The sequence below is a fragment of the Cyanistes caeruleus genome, chromosome 18 (genome assembly GCF_971803275.1).
Source record: "Cyanistes caeruleus chromosome 18, bCyaCae1.hap1.1, whole genome shotgun sequence".
Classification (NCBI taxonomy): Eukaryota; Metazoa; Chordata; class Aves; order Passeriformes; family Paridae; genus Cyanistes; species Cyanistes caeruleus.
In genome coordinates this window covers 11190696-11211251 of record NC_141718.1, presented here as the reverse complement: position 1 = coordinate 11211251, position 20556 = coordinate 11190696, and the positions used below count along the sequence as shown (strand labels likewise).

Below are 20556 nucleotides of genomic sequence, written 5' to 3'. Positions count from 1 at the left end.
CCTTGCAGGGCTCTCTTGCACTGCTTAGTTCCTTATTCCATGTCTCACAGCTGCCAGCAGGAACACAGTGACTGATGCACTGCAAACCAGAGGAACATGGACCAACTGACCTTTACCTGTTTTCACCTGCCTTCATCTATGTAGCCCTGCACAGGTATCTGGGAGATGCTTTAAATTTGAAATAGAACTGTGGCAGGATGAACTAATCACTTCAACTCCAAATATTTGGCCTCTGACTCGTCATCCTTGTGTCTGTTTCCAGCTATGGAAGGAAACATGACCATCACCACTATCCAGGTACCTCTTCCCAATCACTGTGCACTCCACGCCAGTGCACCTACATGTGGCAATTGCAGAACAAACACAGTTTTTCACATATTGACTAGTTAAGGTATAGGAAGTCTTTGACACTGAATTGCTTTGACCCTGGAAGTTTATATGCTCAAAGCAAACGAGGACATTCAATGGTAACCTGTAAATGTGAAACCATGTCTGTTTCAGAAAGTCCTCCAGCTACAAAGCAGAAAAAGAAAGTACCCAGGGAAAGCAGCAGATATACTGCACTGTCCTTGTATTCCTCCCAAGGCATCTGCTTTGGTCACTCCCAGTGGGATACCAGACCAGCTAAGCTTTGGGCTATCCCAGCAGGGCTGCATTCACATTCTGAAGAGCATTCTCTTCATACCTCTCTTCCTAAATTGTTCTGCAGTACTGCTAAGAGACACAGTAAAACAAAGCTATGTTCCACTGCAGGCTTGGACCTGAAGCCAGAAAGGGTTTTTGTTTGAGTTGCAAAATATATCCAAGAATCTATCTCATTATACATACACACACAGCTATAAGGAAAAACAAAAAAGCAAACAACAACTCTTCAAGACTGAGGAAATTCCTTACACAGTCCAAAGACAAAACACATGGTTGATGCATCTGTACTTGGACAATGTTTTCTGCAACCAATCCAGCTTATGGAAGTATCAACACTGTGCTAGTTTCTCAGTAGGTGCCCATGTAAATATTTCCTCTGTGACTGCATTTAAAAGCAACCAAGATTAATGATAATAAGCACTGCAACACCAAAGACATCCAACTTTTCTCAAAGGCCTTAAACCATAGATGACTTCTATAAGGTGGGTCAGCTCACATTGTGATTACTCATTAAAATTGTGCTTTTCAATTGCAAGAGAGCACAAACAACAAAAATGTTTTTGAAAATTACACAGAACACAACAGTAGAAAATGAGGCAGCAATATGAAAATAAGGAAAACTCAACCCCCTTCTCTCTTGAGCAGAAAATATTCACATAACTGAGGTCATGAAACCCAATTGCCTTCTGGATAATTACAAGCACTTTGAAGAAAACCACCTATCTTCAGAAAGACAATAGAAGCTGTTTTCATTTACACACCCTCCCCTTTGTTTTTCAGACAATGTTTCCCACTAATGAGTATCCAGCTGTTAATGACTTGGGTCTATAACAGAAGTTGAATTCAAAATTCAAGTAATTCTTGCAGATCAAGAACATCAAACAAGAGCCGTAAACCTGAGCAGCTTTGCAGTATTCTAAGAGATTACTTTGGTACATGGTTAATTTACAGGTAAATAAAGTGAGATAAGCCTTAGGCTTCACCAAGAAGTCTTCTGTCTGCCAAAGGTCTGGTTCAGCCCTTTGGAATATGAGATTAAGTCTGCCTCCTCCTACAAGAGTGCAGAAATAAACAGAAATATAAAGACAGATCAATAGGAACAAAGCATCTGTCAGCGAACTCGTCACATTTAACTAATTTAGAAAACTGCTGTCAAGAGTGACTGAACCACAAGAAGCAGCAGAAGCTCTCGCAAAAAACCATTAAATTCTTTCTCTTTGCTTTAAGGCTATCTATTTGTTTCATGAAATTCACCCTTAAATGAATAAAAGCTGCACTAGTCTGAGAACAGGAGAATAGTCAGTCTGTTCCAGGTATTGTTCCTTGAGGACAAAAAGATAATATGGCTGTAGAGTCCTCAGTTCAGGCAGGGAGGAGGTATTACCAAATCATTACACTGGCCTACAGTGAAAATCCAGTTTTGGAACATTTGGATAGCAATATCTTGAAGATATGAAGCAACAGGAGAATTTATGGATATTAAAGGAGTAAAACAATGTACATTCTTTGATTTTTCTTTATGAATCTGGTCCCATCTGCTTTGTCTTTAAAATTGTTGGCTTCTGCCAAAATGTCACTTCATACAGCAAGTGAGATAATAAAACCAGCAAAGATCTACAAAGCTGAACATCAGAGTCCTGACAATGCCATCTCAGTGCACCAAGGCTGCTGCAGCAGCTGGTAAAGGGACAAAGCTTCAGAGAGGACAGCACAAAACACACAGCACCATCACCCACTGGCCAAACTCTGTCAGTGCAAAATGAACAAAGATCAGAAATTTGCAATTATTTCAATCCTCTCTCTCAGGCCTGCATTGAACGATACATTGCACTGATGACTGCTGACAGATTCTGCACAGACCTTAGTCCACTACCAAAGGGGATTACTGCTGTTTCCCTGCCAGGCACAGGACTAAGAACTGACAAACAGCAACTCTAAAACCAAGGAATGCAAATAAAGTCTTCCTCTCATGCTTTTTAATAGCACAGGAATAGCAGTGGTTGTGAATATTTAACAAGACTTCCAAATTTCCAACGTGGTTCTCAGTGAAAGCCTTGTTAGACTGAACAGTTTAGTAATTACTTAATTAAGGCAACATTTGATCATTATTTCCCCAGCAAGTCAGCTGATATTTGTATGTTACCACCTGTAGTTCCACACAATCTTCTTCACAGAGAAGGATTAAGTGCAGTCATAAACACCCACCTGCATTGGGGATACAGCAGCAGCTGGGGGAGTTTTCATGGGACTTGGGCTCAGGGGAGTGCGAGGAATTGTGGCAGCAGCAGGGCTTGGAACTAGGAGGAACATGGAAAAGAAGCCATGGTGAGCATGACACTGTTCTGCAGTGCAACAGGAGACTGCTAAAGCCAACCCTCACCTTGTACTTTACATTACTAGTTCTACCAGATCACACTCTCAGAATTTCAATTAGCAATTGACTGAAAAGTCATTTCAAAGTATGCCTACACATTTACTCCCCTGCAATTACCTTCATTTGCTGTCTTTCTATCATCCATGGTAAAAGCCTGAGTTTGCTGGGGGTGGACAAGGCTAAGGTGCAGGATACTATTACCTTGGCAGATGTAAATCATGGCATTACTAGTTCTCTGATCTTCAGACAATTAAAGAGATAACAGCAGGCTCCTGGCTCTGCCAGTAATACAAGAAAGATTAACTATATCACCTGCTTCTCCTTTCTAGTTTCTAATCAAAGTCCATGAGCATTAGATTATTATATACCTTAAATTTTGGGATTAAACAAGTAACATTTTTAGAAATGTATGAAAACAGAAAAATTCTAAATTGGTGAATCAGTGATCTGATGATTTAACAGCATGATTAGCTGGACACGAATGCTGAGGTAGAAGGCAGATATTAGCTTGAAATGAAACATTCCAAAGAAGGGAGAAGGGATTTATCATTTAACTAAACTAACTCTGGCAAGAAAGCAGCTTCCTCCAGTAACACACTAAAAAAACTTCTAAATTAACACTAGAAAACTAAAAAACTGTAAATACCTATGAACAAAACATGGAAATAGAAGCATTTACAGAATGGTTAAATAACAAATATGGTTCTGTATCTTAAATGTCTTGGTTCTAAGCAGTGAAAAGCAGCTTTGCTGGGCACAGCATTGTACTGTACTGTCTCTGCTTAGTCTCCTTCAGACCAAACCTTTTTACATGAGACTTAGGGTAACTTTGCTGGACATGAAAGTCAAAACCCAAAGACCCAGCAAGGGAAATATTTTAATCCATTCTCATAAGGTCTCATATGCAGTTAAAGGTGAAACTTAGTGTTTCTCATTTCAGAATAATTACTTGGACCCCTTATTCTGGTCATCTATAAAGAAGAACACCACTTCTTCCCACAATCAGAATCAAATTCAAGTCCATTGTCTCAAAAGTGAGATTCCTTTAATTTTAGAAAATATCTCCTATATCTTTCAATAGGTGATACTGGCTGGATCTTACTTTTAATTGTCATCAGAGCTGTAAGATACAAGTTATTAAAAGAAATAAACTCAGCTCTAGCTATTACCTGGCTTTTAAAATGCTTAATTTGGTACATTAAGTTCACATTTTAATAATCAGGCTGAAATCAGCTGTGCTCCCAGCTATAATTATGTGTGTCATATGTGTTTATGTATTTCTAATATACAGGAGCACTGAATCAAAGCATCCAGCATATGAGTCACTGGCAATGCGACAGCAAAGAGAAAAATAAAGACAAGACAAAAAAAGGGATGCTTGCATTTAACTGCAGTGAACAATCTGTTCTGCAATCCAGTTTGGGTTGGTTTGTTTCAGCCATCACTTGGAGGTCATGACAGGATAAAGCAGTTTGAGTTAGCTGAGCCACCAGAGATGACCAAGGGACACGTGCAGAGGGTTCAGCCTGGTGCAGCTGCTGCTCTGCCTGCTGGACTCACCTTGGGAGGAGGCACTGTCAAAGGACTTGATGAGCGTTTTCACAGTGGGAGTTGGCTCTGAGGAAGTGGAGGATCTGCGACTCAGGCCCATTCCTTGTCTCAGAGCTGCCAAATCTCTCTCTACTGCATTCATGTAATTGTATACTCGACCACGTTCTTCTTCCTGCCTAAAGGCAATGTGCTGCTCATGTAGGGTATTTAAAAAACATTTTAACATGCCAAGTCTTAAAAAAATCAACACAAATTGAAGCTGAATTAAAATCTATGGTCCAAATGGGTCATTACATTAACCTAGTTTCTTTCCACTGTAATTCTCAAGTAGGTTATCAAGCCAAATTATCACTGTAAATTCTTACTATTTGTCAGCAACAGAGCTCAGCATCTGGTAAAAAAGTCTTTAAAATCAATATTTGATATAAGGTTTAATTCCTGCTCCTATCTCACACACAGATGGAAAAAAATTGAGACTTAAGGACTTCACCATTCCACATGAAAATAATCATCTTAGAGGGGAGATTTTTTTCCACCTGAATAAATGGAAAACAATTTAATATTAACGAGGTAAGAATATTTTCTGGTACACATCTTTCCCTACTAGATGCTGAGATAAATGTAAGTTACCAAATTTCCATCCATGCAGAAAACAATTGTTTTATATATATACACAACACAAGCATCATTACTGTAAGCTATATACATATCTGACCCCTAGAGACAATGCAGTCAGGACTCAAATGGTGCTGATCAACACGCTCCTATTTGGGGACTCCCATCCTTTTGAAAGACATATATAACTCAGGGTCTAAATATCTAAAGCACCTAATTCAAGCCACAATACATCACAATTTGGATTATTTTTGTTTTTATATAGAAAGAACCTCTAATTATCAGTGGAAAGAAAACAGTATAATTATATGCAGAACTAGATGAAGGTTTCTTCTCAGGTAAAAACGCAGCTGTGTTCTTAACCACACCAAAAGCCTTGGCTGCTAATGAGAAATGTTAATGATGGTACAGAAAAGCCAACACTGCTTGTTTTTCACATGGTGGGAAGTGAAATAATTTTTAACTGTTAAACTGGAAAAATCCTCCACTTCAACCTGGTTTAGTAAAACCCTGGCTGGATTAAGTATACAGTACTAAGGAACAAATATTACTGTTGTAAGCGTACCTATTTTGACCACTGAAAGCAGCATAAAGCAGCTTGCAGAAATATGGATCCTCACAGTGAGAGGATTTACAAACCTCTGGAGCCTCAATAATTAAGAAACTGGATTTCCAAAACTTTTTCCCCTGCAAAAGAGACCATATATCCCTGTTGTCATTTGCATACTTGCGTGACTTTATCTCCTCCAGCTCCTTAGTGAGCTTCTCATTTTTCTCCTGCGCTTCGTGCAATCTGCGCTTCAGGTCCCCGATCTCCTCCTGGGCCTCTGACTTGATATCATTGGCTATAACCACTGCAGTCTGCAGGTCTGCCTGGAACTGACGCCATTCTGCTGACTCCTCCTGGAAACATCAATTTGGAGGTTAAAAATGAAAGTTATCCATATTATTCATAGTTTTCCTATGCTGTTAAAGGAAATGATTTACAGGAGTGACAGAGGTGCTTGTTAAGTGTTAGGCACAACCTAACTCACAAGTTAAATTGAAGAGGTTTTGATGAAAATAATTAGATTTTGAAGGTTATGAATTTCTTTTCTGGAGACAAAAAAAAATTCAAAGTGGAGGAGAAAAATACTTAATATTAAGCACCACATCAAAATACACAGGAACATTTTCTCATAAGCCAAACATTCTATCTTTGTCACACTGAGAAATTTTTAGCATTGTTTAGTGTCTGTAGGTTAGTAAATGTATTCCCATGATGCCTGTCTTTCAGAAATAATTATTTCATTGGCATTGTATCTAATGGTATTATCTTTTCACAGTTTCATATGCTGGTTTTAGGACATTCTAAGCTTACAATTTATTGACTTTCTCATTTTTTACCTACCCGGAGTCTCCTGTGAAGATTCTTGATCTCTCTTTCCATGTCATGCTTTTGATCCTGAAGTTTTTTAACTGTATCTGGAAAAAAAAGTTAAATTCCCTGTAAAATCTTAGTCAGGGATTTATTTACTTAAAAATGAGTAACTGAAAAGACCTGCAAATGTTTTTGAAGACTTACTGAGAGAAGATATTTTTATAACTGAAGACATCTGAAGAAACATAGCATGAGCAGGAAAAATTTGCCAGAGGGTGTTAATAGGTACACATTGCTCTGTCTCTGGTAAGGGCAGCAGCATAAGAAAACTGAATCCTTATACAAATCCCAAATCCCAATACTAAAATGACAAAGCAATAATGAAGAGCAAGTAGACAAAGTAGGCAGTTTAACATGAAAGGATCCTAAAAACATGAGTGTCTGGGGGTTTTCCCTCCTCAAACATAAGCTGCAGCTACATGGATCCTTTTGATTTACAGTTTAATTCCTGTCACAAAGCAGCTGACATAACACTCGCAGCCGTGTCTTCCACAGGGATAAAACTGCACTCACATCCCCAAGAATCTGACATTCTTGTCTATCAAGCTACTATTTGAGGTCAAAGCAAATTATATTTACAGCAAAAGGCCAACCAGTCTGTGAGCTTGTGTTATGAGAGAGATGGTCCCCTAAATCTGTCAGCAGCGACACAAAAGAGTTCACAGCCCGATCACCAGCAGCTCCTGTGTGGCGTCTGACAGACTGGCTACTGCAATTATTATTCATTTGTGACTTTATTCAATACACAAGGACAATGTAATTGATTCCTCCATTCTTAAAACTTAGCAACTAATGAAGCAGAACACAGCGTAAATTTCTAATTGCTGTGTCACTTCACTGATCCTTGGAGTCTAGGGTGTTTTACTTCTATAGCATCCTAGACTGTAAAAACTGTAAAAATGATGTATAAACTGACCAAATGCATTTTTTTGTTCAGGTTCATTATCCCAACACCTGCTGGAAACAAATATTTTTCCTGTGTATTAGCAATGCTCTTTCCACAACATGACTGAAGGTGCCTAACACATTTAGGCTGTTCAATACACAAAACCTTCCTCAACAGCCCCAAGTACAGAGACTTTTTAAGTCACAGTTAATTTCTTTACAACAATCTTATAAATCTCAGCTGGCCTGAAAACATGATAACCTTTCAAACTTGGGAAAGTTGGAACATTAAAAATAGACAGATATTTCTGTATTTATCTCCTTGTAAGACTCCCCATTTTAAGTTGCACCCAGCTGATCTTTAAGCTTTGAAGATAAGCCTACAGGGTGGGCCACTCAAATCTAATGCCACCATGATACTTCAGCAAAGCCCTCCAATTTTTAGCTTGTCTCTTTATACACAGTTAGTTTGAGCTAAATTCAGAACCAGGAGGCCAGCTTTAGGCCAAAGTTATAAAACTTGCTCCCCTCTACCTTTTCCTTTAAATGCATTTTGGAACAAATCAAGTCAATGTTCATTTTCACTTTTAAAACAGTTCAAAGAAAAAATGTTTTTAAAAACAAAATTTGCAGTATTACTAAAAGCAAGCTATCTAAAAATAACCACAAACCATAAATGCACCCGCAGTTATAGTTTGTGTAGTGCCATTGTTTTGAGCTTCTGTGAGTTATGAAACGCACCATTAAATTTTAGTGCATTTATGCTTTGAAGTAAAACACAATGGTCTGAATATTCTGCAGGTACCATAAATAATACAGAGCAGTTTACAGCAGTTGTTGGAAACAGTCCTCTCTCTCCTCCCCAGTCAACCAAGGAGATTAAAAATACCTCCCACCAAATTGCAATCGAATTTGAAATGCAGTGAGAAATTAGGACTAACATAGGTGATTTCAACTCTTTCACCAACTACAGCCTGAAGATTCAAGTAGTCAGAATAGGTAGAGGCTGCCATGTGGCATCTTTTCTTTCTGCATCCTTGCAAACTCCACATTCTTCTCTAACACAAACCCTTTCCACCTCCACGGGCCTGAATTTTCAGAATGGTAGGGCAGGTATTTCTACCATTATCCAGTCTCCTTTTTTTAAGGATCATAGACAACAAAGACTGAGATAGAAGAAAAAGGAACTACACATTAGGGTAAATTAAGAACAAGGAGACTCTTCTGATGAATTAATAAGATAATCAAAAATGGCAAATCAGCAAGCTCATGTTTTACTGCAGGATTCAATTACATCTATATTTCACAAAATGATATTGATTTAAGCCACAGTTTGACAAGGTCTTGCCTCTACCTAAGAAGCAGAAAAAAAACCCATTATGGGACATGCAGACTACAAATGGTAAAGAAAACCTTTACAACTAGGGCTGGGGGTGGGAGGAAGAGTTTTGTAAGGCTACCAGAGAAAACAGTGCTCTGTTTCTGCAATTTTTACTAATTCTAATTAGCAGTTAGAATTTATCACTATGAAATAAAAATGAGTATCAACATTCAGTTGTTTAATTTCAATAGTTTCTGGGGTAAAAATAAGGGAAAAAATACTAACAACATTCAGACAGGTGCAGTAGTTTCAGAAAAAATGACATGACAATACCTGGGAAGGGACACTAAATCAAGTAATTCTAGGGTTAGAATTACAGGCTATTCCACAATGGGCACTCTCACAGTTTTTGTGCTGGTTACACAGGCATGCCTTATACTGGGAGAGCATTTTGATTCTTTAGCATAGAAATGGCTAACCCAGCACAATCACAAATACACAGGGTAGTGTAAGAACTACAGCTTCCTTCTGTAAGGAGAAGGGACAGGGTATAAATACCAAAGCTCAGGCAACTTGTAGATCAATCTTGCTTTTGAGCTTATGTCAGATAACACGTCTGTACAACAAGAAAGGTGACTTTTTAAGGGTCCACCATTAGCCAAAAAAAAAAAAAAGTACTAAAAACGTAAAAAAAAAGTACAAAAAATGAACATCCTATTGACTTTTCCAACACTGCTAGAAAAGGCCTAAATATGGTAGTGTAAACATTTCATTTCGTAACTGCTGTCAAGATCCTTTTCAATTGAGATATAGCAGAATTAAAACTAACACTGTCAGCTCCATAAAAGAACAATTCATTGAACATTAAATATATCCACCTTCTAGCTCACCTACCCTTGTCCTAAAAATTTACTGACTTACGTAGTTACAGACTAAGAGAATCTATGTGCACCTGTGCCAAGAGAACAAGCAATGATTATTTTTGTGCTTCAGAAGAAACTCTGAGAAGCTAACCTACAAATACACGTTTTCTGCACATCAGGAGTCAAACTTTTCTGGAAAAAAATTCCCCACAAACTCTTATTAACTGCTTGGGAGAATTATAGGTTTCTGTTTCCCCCCTAGTTACTGTGGATGACTAATGTGACAGCTGGGCTACCTAACTACTGCAAGTTTTTGGGAGTCAGAAGTGAAAGCCAGAGGGAACACGCCATCTAGTGCAGTGTCAGCCTTCTCCACTGTCCTTCCTTCCCCACTGCCTGTTCCAGCTCAGCACAGAAGGGAGGATATAAATGTACAGATTATTTTAATATTCCTTAAGACTTTTTACATACAATAGAATTGTAGAATATCCTTAGTTGGAAGGGATCTATCAGGATCATCGAGTCCAAATCCTGGCCCTGCACAGGTCACCCCAACAATCCCACCCTGTGCCTGACAGCATTGTCCAAATACTCCTTGAGCTCTGGCAGCCTTGGGGCCATGACCACTATCCTGAGGATCCTGTTCCAGTGCCCAGCCACCCTCTGGGTGAAGAACCTTTTCCTGGTATCCCACCTAAACCTCCCCTGACATAGCTCCAGCCGTTTCCTCAAGTCCTGTCACCAGTCACAGAGAGCAGGGGTTGAAGACCACCACGAGGTCTCCCCTCAGTCTCCTCCAGGCAGAACAAACCAAGTGCCCTCAGCTGCTCCTCATTAGGTTTCCCCTAAGTTCATTTAAACACTGAAACTCCTCATCCCAGCAGCAAGGAGCTCAGCTGCAGTGACTGCAGCTCTCACCACATCTGGATGGATGTCAGGAACACACTGTGTGGTTTTCATCAATGCAATCTGCATCCTGCTGCACACATCAAAGAGACCCTGTTTCTGCAGGCAGGCATTAACAGCTAAAATGTGACAGCTCAGTACCAGATTACTGTGAAAAGCATTCCACTGCTTGTGCCTCCTTTTGGTGTTTGAAAAGCCCATATAGTGAGGCATGCCCTAAGTACCAGTGCTTGGAGTGTTTCCCATTCCTACATTACTATTTGTGTTGATTAATCATTAAACTGAATGAACACTCACCACTTCATCTGTGAAGCATCTTTCTCCTAAGTGTCAAGTCTGTCTTCAGTAAAATCTTTGAGTTATAATTTTCCATTTTGTTTAGATTTTTTTAAATGTTGTATGTACTACCTCTAAGTCCCAGAGTTTTCACGATGTTCTATGCTGTCAATACTGAGAGACTACCACGAAAAAACTCCTGTAAGAGGTTTAACTACGAACCCACAATCAACAGTTTTCAAGTTGTCAGAAAAAAACCACACTTTTTAAAATTTATACAATCCTTCGGGTGCCATCCTTTCTTACTGCCACTAGATGCCACTCTCCTTCCAGCATATAACTAAAACAAGAGCTTGCTTCCCCCAAAGGATCACGTCAGGACACTGGCTGGTCCAGATGAATTTTCCAAACTATTTCAAGACCAATGAATAACAAAGACTGTTGCAATTTTTGTTGAGAATTCCTCCCCTGGCAGAAGTTTGTCTGCCTGAACTTTTACCAGTCAAAATTAAGTATCTGACAGCTGGTTTGTACCCACAAAGCAGAAGCATCTAAAATTCAGAGCTGCCTTGTAATCAGGTATTGCTAGGCAGATTCCTAAATATCTACTTGACTACAGTGCTGTTCCCTGCATGAGTGTATTTCAGTTAATGGAAAAAAACCCCCAAAAAATGGAAAACTCTTCAACCTTTTTGAGTCTTTGCTCCAAAATTACTGTCTTTTAGCACAGAAAGGGGGGGAAAAAATTCAGAAGAAAAACCTAAAACTATTTTGTAAAGAGAAGCAGTGATTGCCTTTCAAGATAAAGAAGGGTTACTTAGGGAAACAACACTCTCAGCCATGTCTGAAGATACTGTGCTTGAATAAACAATTTAGCTTGCTTAAGACAGTAACTTTTCTTGATAGCAGACCAATTTAAAACCTTTTCTATGAATACTTCCCTGGCTGTTAGAAGGAATCATGCTTTGGTTTTTTTGCTATCTTGTTTCATCTTTGAATAATATGGAAGATTAACTAACAGATATTTGAATTCTCTAAGTAGCACTGTGCAAATACAGCTTGCCAGGGAAGAGCTGCCCACGTTCTTATTTAGATGGAGACTAATTGCAGAATTCCAGCCCGTGGTAGGAATGTCTGAGCAGGTCTCCAGGATCAGAGAGGGAACTAAGGCACAGAGAGCTAGACAGGTACACAGTAAACATGCTTTCTACTACATGTTTTAGTAATTTGAAGAACAACTTGACAACAGTATTAGCAGATTTCGTATTTGTTCTCTATTCAAAGGTTTTTATTCCCACACCAACTACTAAATGGGTCTGGAAAATCTAAGACAACTTGATTTTTTTTCCTTCCCCTAGCGTGTAAGGATTCTGCAAAACCTAGTCTGACTTGAAATCAGACATACAAAAGACAAGTGAAAATATTTTCAATATTAGTGTTCTACTTGAGCTTTTATTAAATGATCCTTTCTCTCAAGAGAAATGTATAATACTTACTCTCCAAATCGGATATGATAAGATTGTCATGAAGCTTCACAGCACGGTGCTGCTCTACTTCATCCTCCAACTCAAAGATGGTTTCTTTCATGTCACTCCTCTCAGTCTCTTTTTCATCTAATTCTGTCCGAAGCTTTTCTAGAGTCACGTTGAGATCCTCAATTTGCTTCTTGGCTTCTTCTTGGAACACTCGATATTCATCTTCGACCTATCGAAGAATGTATCTCAGTTGCATATTAAACATACTTTTAGTTTTGTAACTACCACATTTACAGTCTATTTCTGCAACCAGAAAAATACAGGAGAAATGTAAGCCTTTGGCTATAAGGGCCAAACTTAAACTCTTTTTATTCCCAGCCTGGATATATGAGCATTCCCAGCTACTCTAAGAGCAGTGCCCTGCATGCAAGTGAAGCCACACCACCGTTGTACCAAGGCTGAGGTTTCAAGAGCAGCTGATCCAATTTAACATCCAGCTGCCACGGAAAAGGGACAGGGTGGGGGGAAAGCTCTTTTTACCCTTCCTTTCTCTTGCCAAAAGAGAAAAAGCCCAGTCTCTTGTGCATCAATTTTAGTGCTTGCTGGACCTGTGTGATGAGTGATTTCCTTAAGAATGTGTCACATTCGTGTGTGAGGTGTGTTAGTGAGTCGGAAGAGTTCTCAGAGGAGTCTGTCAAACTATTAAACTGAAAACAAACAAAAAAAAAGGGGAGGGGAGGGGTTGACTTCTCCCTTTCAGGAGCAGGGAAGAGGATTTTTTATCCTGCCTCACAAAACTGTAACATAAGTAACAGGCTGGGATCAGAGGCACAGGAACATTAACCCAACAGCAAAAATAGGGTGCCAGCAAAACAAGAGAAATTAGGTTATGGCTTAGGGTGGGCAATGCTGGCAGGCAGCAAGTTTAATAGACAAAATACCCTGCTTTTAAGTCATCTGTATCAGTGGTTTTTATTTTAATAGCACTCTCCAACTTTAATTATTAAAATAATTTTAGTATATTTTTCACCCCAAATTAAGGTTGATTCTAACAAGCTTGTGATCATGATTAACATGCTGATTTGTAGCTAATACATAATTCAGACATTAAATTTGGAATAATCTGTCTCTTCAGGAAGATATACCTTTAAATGCATACACAGAGTTATTAAATAAATTATGTGATTCTTGCTTTTATATTAAATTATGGTAAATACTTTTAGTAGACATAGCTACTGCACAAATTAGAAATATTTGGGTCAAAACAGAACTGGAAATAAACATTTTGATCTAAAACCTAATCAGCACATAAAATCTTGCAGAAGGTGTGCAATTTAATCACTGAATTAGTACAGTATCTTATATACTGTTTAAGTTTGGCCATTGAAATAAGTTGTGGAGTTTAAATATTTTTAAAAAGTAACACAACAGTCACCCTGGAGCTCAACGTATCCATGCATTTTTTTCAAATGCTGACATCATTTCCATAACAAAAGTCAAGAGAAAGTAATCAGTCCTAACACTACTTCAATCCAATTAACCTCATAATTAATCTTTTACTTCTGAAAGAACTACAGAGACCAACAGGTCATTGTGTACATGGGATGTTAGAATACAATGGTATTTTAAGCAGTACCTTAGCAATGGCATCTTGCAATCGATTAGCATCGTTGCGGGTGTGTGCCAGCTCTTCCTGCAGACCACTGGCCAAGGTCTCTGCTTTTTCTTTATCCAGCCTGACACTCTCCAGCAGGTCTTGTATATCTGATTTATCTCCAGAGTTGTGTATGGAATACAACTCGGCCACTCTCTGTTTTTCATGCTCTAGCTGAGCTTTCAGCCTGTTCATCTCAATCTGGTCACTGGCTACTGTGGCTTTGTACTCCTCTAAGGTAGACGCCAGAGCTGTTTTGCTCTTCTGCTCTGACTCAATAATTCGTTCCATGTGGTGATTCCTTTCTTTTAATGCCCCTATCATTTCCTGGGCCTCCTTGTTGTCTTGTTCTGCCATCTTCAAAGTGTTGCTCAAGTGCTGCTGAACGCCCAGCAGCTGCTCCCGCTCAAAGCGAGCGTTCTCCGCCAGCTCCATGTAACGCTGCTCCAGCTCCATGTAGCGCCCACTCTTCATGTCTTCATCAATTACATAGGAAATATGGTGTTCATCCAAAAGGGACCGGAAATACTCAATCTGACGGCTGAAGTGTTCCAGTTTGTCACTCTGCTGGCACAAAGACTCCATTAGAATTACTTTTTCCTCTCCGAGTCTTTCATTCTCGCTGTTCAGCTCTTGTGTTATTTGTTGCAGGTCTGCAAGCTCTTGAAGCGTGGCTTGGAGCTCTTCAGCTGTACTGTGTTGATTCTCTTCCATCTGATGTATCCGTTCTGTCAGACAAGCTACAGATACTTCACTTGCATTGCCACTGCTTCCCTTTCTAGATCTTTCTATACTTGGTACTCCTTCAGATTCAGAAGATGACGGAGCATCTAAGGCATCATCACTTGATGTCAGTGGCTGATAAACTTCGCTGCACTCACTGTCTAAATTATCCATGGAGTTACTGTGTTGGTTGTCCATGAGAGTGTTTTCATCCTGACTCAACAAGTCTTCCATTGATCCAGGAGCAGAACCTTCCACAGAAGATGTCAGAGTGCCCCCACCATCACTGTGGTTGCCAGCTGTAATCTCCGGACTCAAAGACTGATAGCCAAAGAGCTTTTCAGAGTTGTCCAGCCTTTGTTCCAAAGAAAAGCCCAAAGCATTTAGTCTGTCCTTCAACATTCGATTCTCATTCTTCAGCTGGTTGAGCTCTTCTCGGATGGCAGTGTTTTGTTCCTGTAACTGGAGCAGTGTAGACTCAACATCAGTTGGCTGATGGACAACAATGGCTTCTTTCTCTTCAGATTTTTCATCCCCCTCAAGGTTATCTTCGTTGAGTCCCAGCTGAGCACGCATGTCCCTTAATTCATTTCTCAGATGCAAGATTTCCACATCTTTAGTTTTTGCTAATGTCAGAAGATCATTCACCTTTGCTTCCAGCGCAGCTTTGTCACTGATCTGATTGTCTGACTTGGACTTGCTCATGCGGATATCGGATTCTGGGTTGGTGCGGGAGCGGGAGCGCTTTGCCAGCACCGTGTCACTGGGCCCCTGTCCTGCCAGAGGCAGCTTCTTGCTCTGGCTCAAACGAGAACGATCCCGGATCCTCTCTCTAGAAGAGCTCGACTCTTTATTTCCAGACGAAGTGCTACGCTTAGCTGTGGAACTTGTACCTGCACGTTTTTTGGAAGAGGAAAGTGAATTTAAAATCAGTATCTCTCACAGAAGGCTGTGTGCTTTGTACCAGTAACACAGTGGTTGATTTTCTGAATCACACTGCTAAATACATTTCACAGAAAATATCTGAAGTAAGCATTAACCCAACATTCAGCATTTTCTGTTCTCTCTATTTTCATCACATTGCATAAAAATGAAGATAGATTATTACTCCTTTATTTCCAGATGCTTTACAGCTTTGCAAGCATTACTGAATCCAAAACACAGCAATGGAAGACAAGACCTATTTAAATCCATATCAACAACACACTAAATTATTTCACTTTTCTGAACAGTTTCTGAAAGCCCTCTTACTTTATAAAGCAATACAAAATGTCAAAATGTTCACTGAAACAAGTCATCTTAGAGATTTAGTGCTTGTGTCATGAATTTTTTAAACAGAATTTTAGAAAAATCTGTGATTCTCTAAATTAATTATATTATTTCATTTTATATAATAGTTCCATTGTCAGTACTGAAAAAACTAAAAGGAATACCCTGCAAAAAAGCAATTACATTATTAAAAATGGGAAAGGAGTTCATAAGGTGTGGGATTTGACCATGGTGTTACTGAGCACTTCAGCAGGCAACCTGGATCCTCAATACATTAAATGAGAATATAAAGCCCCCCAACTTCCACCTTTAAGAATCAATATATCCATTTACCTGCAATAGTTTTGGGTTTGTTTTCCAGACTGTTCATGGCTGCCCCTGGAGCTGAAGATGCTGTTGATACACAAGAGTTCTTCTTGGCCTTGACACCGTTGGTCATCGTCACTCCACCGCCACCAGCCATCCCTGCTAAGAGGTCATCATTACTCTTAGTCTGAAAGAAAGGAAAGAAGCAGCTTTAAGACAGCTGGCCCAGAAGTCTGCATAGCCAACATTTCAACTGTTAAAGATTCCTTCACTTTAAAAAGTATGTATTGGACAAGTCATGTGCCTATGCAAGAATGCTGAAAAGTGTAAGTGCACTGCCCTGTGCAGTCAGTAAACTGAAATGGAACTTTAACTCTTACATATGAGTGAGTGTTGAAACTGAGTCTTCTCTCTGCCCCAAAAATTCTTAATCTTTCAGTACAAAGGAGAAAAATAATTTAAAAAAAAATCAATTAAAGTACAGTAGCACATCATAGCATAAAACTTCTCAATTTTAACTGAAAGTTTATTTATGCATAAAAATGAAGGCAATTCTTATATACTTAAACCACCAAATACCAGGAAGTTAGTACAATATCCTTCAATTGAATATGATCAAATGTTTTCTGGTGGACAAATTCACAACAAAAAGCTCAAATCAAAGAACAAAAATCAATCCAACTTTAGCAAAATACAATTTCTAGCTCAAAATACTAAGCTACAGATCACTAGAAACTAGGACAGAGGCAGGGTAAAAGCCACCCTCACCATAGATCCTTGCCTTGCTTTCAAGCACTTTTCTAGGGAATTTGAAGAAATGGGGTATTTGTTTGATGGGCTTTTTGTCTAACCTCATGATTGCTCCTGAAACTACTGTTAGCCACAAAAACTGCCTGGAATGTGACAAGGCAACAAGCACAGGATTCTCAACAACCAGACTCCCTAACAGAGAATACATCTTTCAGAATAAAGCAAAATTTAGAAATACTAAGCCCTTAAGCATTAATTGGCAGAATTTATACTCTTTAAAATGCAATTTTTCAAATGGAGAAAATAAAAATATGCTCAACATTTTTCCCATTATATAAGCAAAAAAAAAATATTAAAAGAAAACAGCTGTGCTAGCAGCATTCCTTGAGCAACTATATTATTCAGCTGGATAACACATTTGAACTCTCCTCCAACATCCCAGCTAAAAGGTAGTGCTTAGGAGTTTAACCAGTTGCTTTCCATCATGTCTGCAAGTTTGTAACTTCCAGTTCCCACACACATCCATGTTAAAAACTATATTGCAGACATTACAATTCTATACATTTAGAATAAAGGTACACTTGCTTAATTTAAAAAAACAGTTGCATGTCACTCTATTTTCTACAGTCTGTCTTTGCAAGTGCCAATTCCAGAACAGTTAGGAACACTGATCACAGGACTGTGGAAAGAGGATAGATGGGATCAGTGCAATTTAAGGAAGAGCAGCTGCAAAACAAAAGGCAGCTTTGGGAGGCAAACATATTTGCTCTGCATGTAATTGATAGAAATACAGAAAATTTACAGATAGAAACATCTATTTGTAAGGGTAAAAACCTCTAGGACAAGAATGTTTTTATTGAATCATGTCAGAAACAGTGTAGCCTTCTGAGAAGGTTTATAAAAGGCTGGAAGAGAACACATCACTCCAAGGATCTAGTCTGATGTGCACGTAAAGCTGGCTTTTCTGTAATGAAAATGCCATTGATGTTTGCTGTGTAAACAAGGCTTTCCCAAGGGCTCCTTCCTCCCAGGAGTCAGACCAGCTCCTTGATCTGCCATGTCACACAGCCATGCAAACAGACACAGGCAAAGGAAATATAAATAAGAAAGCAAAAATGTCAGAGGGCTACAAAAGCCATAAAGCCCATCCAGCTCAAGCGAGCATAAACTACTCATGTACAACAACCCTGGTTTACCTGTGAACTAACTAGATTTTGTATCTAATTTAAATTAATTTTGTGGGCATGGGGGTACAGGGTGAGGGTTGCAACTCTGTGCAATTATTGCTTAAATCAAGGTATTACAAACAGGCACAGAACAGTGATTTTCTGCTTTGCTGCTGGATCTGCCCACCTGCCTGCAAACGTGTTAGTTCAAACAGACTGTGAGCTGTCAGCATTTTTACCCTGCTGAAAGAGCAGGGAAATGAGATTAAGCCTTTAGACACTTAGAGTACAAGTACACGTTATCAAGCCAAATAGGTCAAGATATGACTCAGCTTGAAGAAAAAAGATCATTAAGTAAAATCTACACGTTCAGACATTAGTCATCTGCAGTCCTTGCTGAACAAAGGAATTTAAGACAGCCATTCTTCTTCTGACTTACCCATAAACTATTTCTGGTCTAGGTTGGAAGGCACTGCCTCCTCTGCAGCCAATTAGTAAACAGTTTCTCAAAACTGTAACATTATATTCTTGGCAAAGAAAACTATTTAGCAAAGCTTTGGAAAAATTACAAACCAGCAGCTCTCTTAATGTTCCACAATGGCAACCATTCAGAACTTTTAAAATCAAAGTATTTTTGTAGCATAGCTTTTTAATAGAAGCAAAAGCAATGGTGTATATTTATAAAACAACTTTTCCCCATTTGCTATGAACTGTGCCATCCTGCTTAGCATTAAAACTCCTATTCATTAAAATATGAAAAATTAGAAAATCTCACAATTAGAAATGTGCATCCAGACCTATTTTGATTTTCTGTATAAAAAACCACTTTATAATTATACAATTCATATTCTGTTTTCCTCTCACCGCTTTCTTTCAGTGCAACGAAACTTGAATAATGACCTATACAATTCATTTCATCTTAGTTTCTCAACATGTATATCCTATTTACTGCATCTCATTCAAATCCCTTTATATATATATAATTATTCCTACCTAAGATTTTCTTTGATGGTTGTTGTTGCTGCATTTGAGTTTTTCAAACTTCACAACAATCTGTAATTAAGTTACTGCATTTTGCAAACAGAATAGAAGCCTAGACACATGAATACTGAAAACACACTGTAACTTTTAATATTCAAATACTGGTTTCCAAGTCCTAGCTTTTCAGGGACACTGAATTTTGCAATTCATCTGAAGTACAGCTGCTGTCTAATTAACACTGGGAGTGTTAGTAGGATCACAAGCTCATTAGCGAAAGAAGTCAAAAAAATAATGATCTTAAAAATAAGAATACATTATTTGTAGAGTATTTTTTGACAGATTAAAAACTAAAAGTGGCTGGCAGCTAAACTTCTGTAGTAATAATGTGAGTGGGGTGCTGGGCAAAGTGGGAGACAAAAACTACAGAGAAGGAACCAAGGGCGCTGGGAAGCAGCTGAACAGACTCTGGGACAGGCTCAGCTCTACTGAAGGGTGGGTCCCACAGTTTCTTCCTGTGCTCATTGTCCACACATTTTGAAAACTCCACAAAAAAGGACAAATGTATGGAACAATGCAATTAAAGAAGCCCACCCAAAGCTGGCTGACAGTTAAATCATGAAGAGGATGCTATAATTACAAAACAATTTTCCATTTTGCACCATTATTACTGACTGAACCAAGATTGTTATAATAGGACTGTATTTCTACTCTTTAATAGGGGCCTTTCTCTTAATACCCAGCTCAGAGGGCTGAATAAATCAGTAGGCATTGCAATCAAGTTATTTAATGTCATCCTTTTTTTCTGTCAAAGAATATTAAATGAAATTCAAAACACACACCAATTCATCAAGAGAAGACCCTACAATCCCTATAAGGAAAACAATATGCCAAATGTTTAATCAACAATATTAAATATAAAATTATACTAAAAACATTTTTTAACATGGAAACTTCTATTGATACTTCTTTCAAGCCAGAAATTATATGATTTGTCATTACCGGTAAACAACAAAACCTCCACAAACAACTAACTTTGTTATATAAGTACAGAACACTCCAAGAAGATTCATCACTATCATTAAGTCACACAGTTGGCACAACTGCACCATAACAAGTAAAAGACATCCAACTGTATGAGTAAGCCTGGTTGATCATAAACCTGAGATAAGCCTTAGCAATCAAGAGAAAATTTTCATTGTGCCTCAAACTCATAAGCTGCTGTCATGAATTCTAATCCCACACCAAAACATAGCCAGAAGTGTTACTAATATAAGTAAAATTGTGAAAGCATACTGGGTCAAATCTGTTATGTGTTAGATCATCCTCTTCCTTTATCTCCCTGAGAGGTATGACATAAGAAACTTGATAAGTAAACT

The 20556-nt window shown here is 38.6% G+C and overlaps 1 protein-coding gene across 9 annotated transcripts in view; it reads right to left on the bottom strand.

The window, feature by feature from the left end:
- SPECC1L (sperm antigen with calponin homology and coiled-coil domains 1 like) overlaps window positions 1–20556 on the bottom strand; it is a 67499-nt gene that overhangs the window by 31762 nt on the left and 15181 nt on the right. For all 9 annotated transcript variants that reach the window (XM_086855706.1, XM_086855703.1, XM_086855708.1 and 6 more), the window contains exons 3-9: window positions 16311–16470; window positions 13968–15601; window positions 12353–12560; window positions 6576–6649; window positions 5913–6088; window positions 4580–4746; window positions 2851–2942 (exon numbers count right to left, since the gene is read on the bottom strand). In XM_086855706.1, the coding sequence (XP_086711832.1) occupies window positions 2851–2942; window positions 4580–4746; window positions 5913–6088; window positions 6576–6649; window positions 12353–12560; window positions 13968–15601; window positions 16311–16470 (2511 nt within the window). The remainder of the gene's footprint in view (window positions 1–2850; window positions 2943–4579; window positions 4747–5912; window positions 6089–6575; window positions 6650–12352; window positions 12561–13967; window positions 15602–16310; window positions 16471–20556) is intronic.